The sequence below is a fragment of the Zerene cesonia genome, chromosome 1 (assembly GCF_012273895.1).
Source record: "Zerene cesonia ecotype Mississippi chromosome 1, Zerene_cesonia_1.1, whole genome shotgun sequence".
NCBI classification, from domain to species: domain Eukaryota; kingdom Metazoa; phylum Arthropoda; class Insecta; order Lepidoptera; family Pieridae; genus Zerene; species Zerene cesonia.
The window spans coordinates 9,885,874-9,894,488 of NC_052102.1; the positions used below are offsets into that span (position 1 = coordinate 9,885,874).

At 32.5% G+C, this 8,615-nt stretch overlaps 2 protein-coding genes across 2 annotated transcripts in view; one reads left to right on the forward strand and one right to left on the reverse strand.

Annotated features, from left to right (window-relative positions):
- The window catches only part of LOC119840619 (maestro heat-like repeat-containing protein family member 1), a 17,330-nt gene extending 14,840 nt beyond the window's left edge, over positions 1-2,490 (forward strand). The window contains exon 12 of the mRNA XM_038367310.1: positions 275-2,490. Within this exon, the coding sequence (XP_038223238.1) occupies positions 275-459 (185 nt within the window). The 3' untranslated portion in view covers positions 460-2,490. The remainder of the gene's footprint in view (positions 1-274) is intronic.
- A 3,481-nt stretch (positions 2,491-5,971) lies between these two features.
- LOC119837588 lies at positions 5,972-7,584 on the reverse strand. The gene is made up of 3 exons (XM_038363279.1): positions 7,319-7,584; positions 6,498-6,719; positions 5,972-6,118 (listed from the first exon to the last, which is right to left on the reverse strand). Exons 1-3 carry the CDS (start codon positions 7,577-7,579, stop codon positions 5,972-5,974), a joined length of 630 nt encoding a protein of 209 aa, XP_038219207.1. The 5' UTR covers positions 7,580-7,584.
- Positions 7,585-8,615: the final 1,031 nt, after the last annotated feature.

An 8,615-nucleotide genomic window follows, 5' to 3' on the forward strand; every position in this document is an offset into this window, starting at 1 on the left:
CACTGCGCGCCCTTGCTGCTCGGTCAGTGCTCCCACAGAGTGCGCCGAGGGGCTGCACGTGCGCGCCCTGCTGCCCTAGATGTTCTTAATATACTTTACACTACTACTTGAAAACGTTGTATCCCTTATTGAGATGTGGCTCTATTATTGATGATTTAATAATTTGAAGTAAAAGTTATAGAAGAATAGAATAAGAGATTTTTATACAGAGTTTGATACAAAAATGAGCACAACTACCAAACAACAAATATAACCTATATTTTACCTTTTCCAGGATATCTTTACGCGGATCTAGACCGTATCCAAGCCCAATACCCAGAAGAGACCCGTCTGGAACCCGACATCATTCGCTCAGCCAGATCCAGACTCTTGCAGCTTATAAAGGACCCTAACCCTCTAGTGCGGCAACATTCCGCGTTCGCTCTGGCCAATATAACCCTTGTGTGTACCCAAATATGACCCAAGGTCCGACTCACTTCGCATTTGGTCGATGGTAAGATTGTTAACAGGATATTTATTGTCCAATGATGTACTTAGTGGCCTTTTTGTATCAGGGTGGTTGGCGGTTCAAATGTGATCCTTATGACTATCACAATAAGATATCTACTTGATGACGCATTTGTTTAACTATCTTGTATGATGTACAGGGTGTCCCGCAGATGGTTGTATGTGCTCAATGGTACTTATAGTTTTGCAAACGATGGTTACGGGAAAAACTTAAACGACAAAATGACTTTTTTATTAGATTTTTTCTTAAAAATCTATGTTCGCTCAGCCAGTGTCTATGAAAACAATCTTAACCGTATGTGTGAAGGTGGCAAAAGTGGACACGTGGCCAGTTATGGATGTACCCATAGAGTTTTAAGGAATCATCTAATAGAAAAAAACGCATCGTTGTTTTTAGATAATATTTTCGTAATCTGCTTATTAAAAACTATAAGTTCTGTTGAGCACAGTACCAGCTATGAATCACCTGTATATATTGCTTTTTTCAATTTCTATTGAATTATTCAACAGCTAATTCGATCTCATTTCATTCAAAATAAGAGAAAGTAAGAGCTGTAACTTGAAAAATCTGGTCTATATTATTTTGTAGTTGTTTAATAAAAACTCGAATATGAAATTGTTATATAATATAAACAAAATAGTGTACTCATAAAACATATAATATAGGAAACATAATATCTTTATAATATACACATGCATGGCCTTCAATGTTAACCCAATTAAAATAAAATAATGTTATTTAGTTTATTATATATATTATTTATGTTATTTCTTAAATTCTATCTATATATATAAATATATCTATACTTGTAAGTTTAAATGAGGGGGTTGTTATTAATTACTAAAATATTTATAATGTTAACTGTTCAACTAATCAAATAAACGAGGATTAAGTTTAATCAGTTGTTTAATATCGTATCCGATATTTTAAATTCGTTCTTGATGGTCAATGAATCTGATATGAATATTTCGTTTCGTTGAAATAAATTTTTTTTCTGTTGATACAATGTTTTTTTGTATTTAAGTTTGATGTTGACTTGATTTTTTGATATGTTAAAAGCAGATTAGCGAATCAATGTATTTATTTTTTTATGTCTATCATTTGTTTTATCAAATAGAAAAGAAAATTAATTATTATTAATAAGAGTAATGGATTTAGAAATCGAGTCATCGCTAAAGGTGTGATATTTAGATTTAAGTGATCATTGTTGCTTTTATATATTTATAAAGTAGGGACAGAAATAAAAAATAAAAAAAATTAAACAACAAAATTAATTTTTCTGTACACTGGAATATGCATGCATTTTATATACCAGTTAAAATAAAATGTATTCATAAAAATATGAACTGTACTAAAACTATAATGTTTTATTTTAAATATACCACAAATTATAAATTTTGTTAATCATCAATTATTTGTTTATTATCGAACCCAACACCAAAATTATACTCCTTGTTTATTATTACTTAACTAAAGTACATTGTAGGCAACACTATGATTTTTTTTAATCTGTCAAATAATATTTATGCTATTAAATGTTAAACTATTTTAAAGAAAAATTCTTAAGAAGTTTTTTGGCTAGGTATATTTCATAATAATTAATCTATTTTGTGGCCGGTTGCATCGCTTCTACATATGTCCTGTTTAAATTATCTGTCAGTTAAAATTACAAATGAAAATTTACGTCAAGTGTCAGATAGACTAACAGGGACATTATCGGTAAGTAGTGTAATCGGTTATGAGACTAGTTTTATGTATTTCTTATAGTAAGGTAAGTGGTATTTGTAAATGGTTCTTATAAATCTTATTCTCGAATTTGAATTCGTATGGTCCATCGCGCTGGCCTTTGAAATTAAACAATTCGATATTTAAAAGCGTTTATTAAAGACAAACATTCTAAAATACATTATTCCAAAATAAATATTCTAAAATATAAAACGTATGTATATTTTGATGTTGAAAATAAAGCTTATTGTTACTGATTAGTGTGTTTTCTTTGACTGGGATCCTCTGGCGGCGGTGAAATCACACGCGCTGCATCTTTTAAAATAATATTTCTTTACTTACCATGTCGTATATAGCTAGTATTTTTAATTCGAATATTATACTGTTATAAGTATAGAATAAAGTAGTATCTAATCTAGTCTGTCTGTTTATTATGCTGTCATGCCTAAAGGTTATGGACAACATTTTGAGACACTTGAAATATATATATGTATATGTTGAAAAAAGTCCACCAGCTGAGAATGCCGTTCGCCTGATGTTAAGCGATCCAAACCGCCCGTGAAGAGGAAGGGCCTCTTAATGTGTTTAATAAAAGTGAATAAAAAAGGAAATATTTTTCCTTAGGGGAAGAATTTATCAAAATTCTTCCTTAGCGGATGCCTACGTCAAAACATCTATCTGCATGCTATATTTCAGCGTGATCCGTCATCCGCCCAGTTGTTTGAGCTGTGCGTTGATAGATCACTGTCAGTCTTTGAGTTATACATATTTAGATTGTCGATTGTAAATGTCATGGTTACCAGAGTAGAAAACTTACTTCGGTTCTCTCGAAAGATAGAACTCCTTGCACGGGTCGCAGTACGCGCGTAACTGTCGATTGTCCCACGACACTGAATCCATGCGCCATTCGGGAGATACGTAAGGCACTTTCAACTTTTGCAGAGTTATCTGTTATTCAACGTTTATTTTAATGTCATATGCATTTTCACAGACTGTCAGACGATTTCAGAAGATTTTATACTTGGAAGTAATGTCATTTTCGTATTACAATTTATAATACAGTTTTATCCTACAGCGGGACACAAATGTGACTATTTAGAAACATTCTGTCATAGACATAGATCTTTTTAGATGTAAATTGAATTTCTGTTATGAGGTGTGGACTGTGGGGTACATCCTATATGATACTTATAAACGTGAAAGTTTGTAAATATGGATGCATGCCTATACGGATATTTGTCCGAAGTCTGAATTACCACTAGGCTATTTTTCATCCGGGTACCACGCGAATGACGAGGCGTGTTACAGCTAATTATCTTTACGGACTTTAATTATTCGATATATGATTCATTAATTATTATTACCATTCCTTTAAAAATAAAGGATAGAATAGAATAATAATTCTATTACCGGTTGAGCACAAGTTAGGTGACCGTTGAGCGGCGCGCGGTAACTGTGATCGCGCCAAGAGTTCCGCGTCTCCTCTTGCATCTTCTGTAAGCTCGATTGGTAAATGTCGTTTATCAAAAGCCCACGAACTCTAGATAGAAAGTTATCCATGAATAAAACCTATTGTCCATCCTACACTATTTTGTCGACATAGGCAATGCACTTTATTTACTTAGGTACTGTAATTATCGGCTAATTTTAGGTACATATGCATAGAATAATAATTTATATAAAATGTGTACAATCTGGTAACCTACACAGTAACACAGACATAAAAAAATCCCATATAATCTATTTAGAAATCTGTTCTATATCATATATGGAAGTTTATGGACTTACTCTGGGTTTTCAATATCATCCATGCTGACTGCTGGTGTCATCACAAGCCGCGGTCGCGTTGCTTGCACCTTCTTGCGGTCTTCATCAGAGACTTTTATCTTGAACGTTATAAATTTATATATTAAACAGCAGAAAATCGTCACGTTATTAAAGTATTAAAATAAATTAATTTTTTTATTTCTATCCACATTATTAATTCTCAATCGGTGAAATATCGTGTGGAAATCGTCATGTTTTAAAATTTAAAACTCGACGAAATGAGACATTTTTGTCAACCTGCACTTGGCCTGGAGCTCATAGGATACTCGTCTTCAGTTCGCACGAATATGGGCGAACTGGATATGAATATATTGTGATTGCGTTGATTATAATCAATAGGTATACAAGGCAGAAAGCTAACGTAAAATTAACTTACTTCTTTTACAGGCTTTTGAGATTGTAATTCAATATCCTGTGGATTGGTTTGCAGAATGTCCTTTCTCTTTACATATAATTCTGTAGGTATTTTCGAGATTTTCCATTTTGTAAGCGTATGGATATCGATTAATTGCGGAGAATGAAGTCTCTTGCGACGAGTTTTCTCTTGATAAACAGTTCTTGGTGCTGGTGTTATAGTATTATATTGGAAATCAGTTCTATTTGTTGTTTCATAGTTAAACAACATGGAATCGATATGGCGATTAATGGACATTTTAAATAATGTAAAATAAAATAGTGTAACGAAATAAAATAATTCAAAAAATCATAATAGTTGTCCAAAAAGTGACAAGCATTGACATATAGCTAAAATTCTGTTGATTCGATATGTTCTGAAATATATAAAAAATAAGGATTTTATATTACAATTGTACGAGACTAAATTATCGTAGACTAAATTGTAAACAATGATTTACTTACATATAAATAAAGGTAGGTAATAGGTATAAATACACAACTTTATATCTGAGAGGTAATGTCGTTAAATTTTAATAGCTAATCTCTGGATCCACTGAAGTGATTTAGAAAACACGATGATTTTGAAAGTTCAGTGGTCAGCTCTCCAAGCACTATGTGGTCGTTTATAGAGGAAATAATTCAGGAATAATGCTAACTCTCAATGGCATACACTAAAAAAATAAAACAAGCAAGTTAAAAAATACATTTTTTTATAAACATATAGTACGACTATGTTTATTGGAATACATTTAAAAATAAAATACACCACAAAAAAATAAAACTCTACTAAATAGCTAGTTAATAACATATATTGTTTTTGTTTATAGGAATGTACTGATACGACGATCCTACGATCATAATAATTATTTATTTATTTTGTTTCATTTTTTTCAAATTATCTCGGTGTTGCTTGACAATTGCAGTTTCTTCGCACATCCGACATCTGAAAATATAATACGATGTATAATCTTTGCTTTTTCTATACAAATAATGGATCGTAAATGAAACAAATGCTTCCATCATCCCAATCCCATGTGAAATCCAAAGCTACTTATCTGATTATGATATCTGATTAATCAGAAATTTCATGCTCTTAATGAAAAGATGATGTCTATGAAGTCTTTTCTGTATGAAAGGACCTAAATTCAAAATGTGTGTGGCTGCTGCCTTTCATAAAATATATCAATATTATATATAATTATAATCTGCGGGATGTAAATTTGATGTTTAACCGACGTTTTTAAATATGAAAACTATTTCATAGCAATTACACTGGGTCTCTAAATCATGATCTCCACATACTTCGTTGTCAAATAAATTTTGTACTATTCATGTGGTAGGTACTTTTCGTATTGTGAGTACATACATATTTTGATTATTTTTTATAACGTTTTACAATTTTTGTTATAAGTATTTCAGAAACAAAAAAAGAAGAACATTTGATCTTTATTATGTTTAAAAAATATAAGAAAGATCGAATATTGAGAATATTCGAATAAATTTATAAACTTGTATTCATAAAACATGCCTGGGTAGCTTTTGTGTAAGCCAAAATGATTTCGTGGGGTCGCAATAGCTTCTCAGCTGCTTTCCGTCCCAGGTTACGCTTTCCATTCGCCACTCAGGGGACACCATCGGTGGTTGTAGTTTCGGCAGGAATATCTTTTGAGCATTATTCATTAGCAATTTTAGATAAGAAATAATTTTAGCTAGGTAAGTTAGAACTTTAAAACAAGTTTTGCTGGTGAAATTGTAGTATTCCAATAAAATCTTGTTTTAAGTTGTGAGGAACTGTCCCAGAATATTGCTATTCAAATAACTTTGTCTAGCTGAGTGTTTTATAATGGTATAAAATTATGGTTACCTATTTAAAGCAGCAAAGTTATTGTTAATTAACAGAATACCTGAGCGTGTCTATTATTTGTAAAAAAGAAAATGTATGTATAAAATTACTGTAATCTGACACGTGTTTTATCAACAGCTTTCCTTTAACTATACGAAGTTGACTACAATCAAGACTTGTGAATATCAAAGTTATTACAGGATTCGTCTGCGCAGGCGGTCCTGGCAGAGGTGCGGCGACATTAACGCTAGGAGTGACGGCCTCTCGTGTGTGCCGCGCCATGTCACTCGTGTACATATCTTTGCAGAGGATTTCCCGCGCCCGAGGATCCTCTATGTCGTCCATACTAACTGCTGGAGTCATAACCAAACGAGGCCTGGTCTTTTGGACTTCTTCCCTGTCTATGTCTATGGGCTCTTCCTGAAATTCCACAGATAATGAAATTGGTGGGGTTAATTTATTTACGACATCGTTGTGGTAGGTGCGACAGTTGTAAAGTCCTTTGAGGTGTGTATCTTTGTCTAACAAAAAAATAGCTAAGTCATTTTTGTGTTTAAGTAAGTCATAATATATAGCCTTTCTTGATTTCGATTCATAGTGATTAGACGAGTAAAATAATCTATGCCTCATATCAATAAAATAATAATTCAATGTATGCCTGATTTACACAACTATCAAGTGTAAGTGCTTATTCATAATTAATTTACAGCCCCTTTAATACAAGTATTTAGTTGCTAAAGGATATTGAAAAAAATATATATGCCTATTAGCTGCTCGCCCCGGCTCCGCCCGGATTGTCATTGATCGTAATTAAAATTATTTAAACTATCCTATCTCTCAAGTTGGATCGAACTGCACATGGTGTGCGAATTTTATTATAATCGGTTAAGTGGTTTAGGGGTCCATTGAGGACAAACATTGTGACACGAGATTTATATATATTAAGATAAGATTGTACTTGCACACATTTTAGAGTAAAAATTCTTAAGTTAGTGGCCCCTTATACAATCAATACTTACAAATGCTTGTTGTACAATTCTAGGGTTCGTTCTAACAACATCCTTTGGTTTGTGTAGAATGTTGAAGGGTGGTCTGTCTCCCCTCCACTCCCTCATAGTATGAACATTCTTATACACGGGTAGTCCCCTCACATAGTGACTGACTCGCGGCTTATACACGGTTTTGGGGTATTCCTTGATTTTATACCGTTGGTAATCTGTTCTGTACGTCGATTCATAGTTGAAAAGCAGCGAATCAACTTTTTGTTTCGCGTTCGGCATTTTTGTTGAAGCTTTGACAGTTTTCTATTGACATCGATTTATTGTCGATTTTGACAATGCAATTGTAAATATATAGAATGCCCTTTGCTTTATGGAATTTCTAATTTTGCATACGCTAATTACGTAAAATATATTTAAGCAAGAAAACTAGGTAAGTTTTTATTCAATTTTTCTTAAACTCTATGTTTACATCCCTAGCTTCGTGCAACCGGTATACACCGCTCCGCTGTGGGGATTGTGTCTACGAAAACAAACTTCAACGTCAGCGCGTGCGGCTGCAAAGGTGGACGGGAGGCCAGTTAGGGATGTACATATTATAGAGTTATAAGAATTCATCTAGTAGAAAAAAAAATTCGATGGGAATATTATGAGTATTCATTTCGTAAAAAAAAGCCTATGATATGAATTTTGCATACCCGGCAATGCATATAAAACTGTTCAGTCTAGAGTTTATTTCCAGTCCCAATTTTTTGGCTTTCAATTATCTCTCATGTAAAGACTGTCTTTATAACATTCTGCTTTATAAAATAAAAAATTAACTCTTTGAACAAATAAAACAACGATTTATATTTGATTGATTTATTAAAATTCACCAAATAAATGACACCGAAGCCGTAACATAAAACATAATTTACGCGGTTAAAATAATTTACTATTTATCACAAAATATAGGTAATTTGCGACACTAACACATGTAAATTCATATTTCAAGTGTATATAAAATAATATTATTGCTTGTATGGTCACTTATAACATTAAATTGCTTAAAACAAAAATTAAATCACAATTAAAATAAGCGAAGAGAGAGACCGCGGCGATATATATGTGCAAAATTATATTTTACTATGACATTATTAAGATAGATGTTATTTAAAAAAAAATTATTTTCTACGTAATTAGTTACCAACGTTCCGACGAGGGAGCTACCACACAAATTCTAAAATGGGACCAAATGACAACGACGTCCTATGAAACACCAAAACACGCCAATCGTTTGAAAACCCATGGAGTCATCAGGTAACAAAAAAAAAAAAAA

What these genes read in the sequence shown, in the direction of transcription:
- LOC119837588 (XM_038363279.1), bottom strand. Translation starts at nt 7,579, where the DNA reads ATGCCGAACGCGAAACAAAAAGTTGATTCGCTGCTTTTCAACTATGAA. An exon ending in GAATTGTACAACAAGCATTT is followed by an intron (nt 6,720 to 7,318) that starts GTAAGTATTGAT and finishes GTGGAATTTCAG; the next exon opens with GAAGAGCCCATAGACATAGA. An exon ending in CGCCTGCGCAGACGAATCCT is followed by an intron (nt 6,119 to 6,497) that starts GTAATAACTTTG and finishes AATGCTCAAAAG; the next exon opens with ATATTCCTGCCGAAACTACA.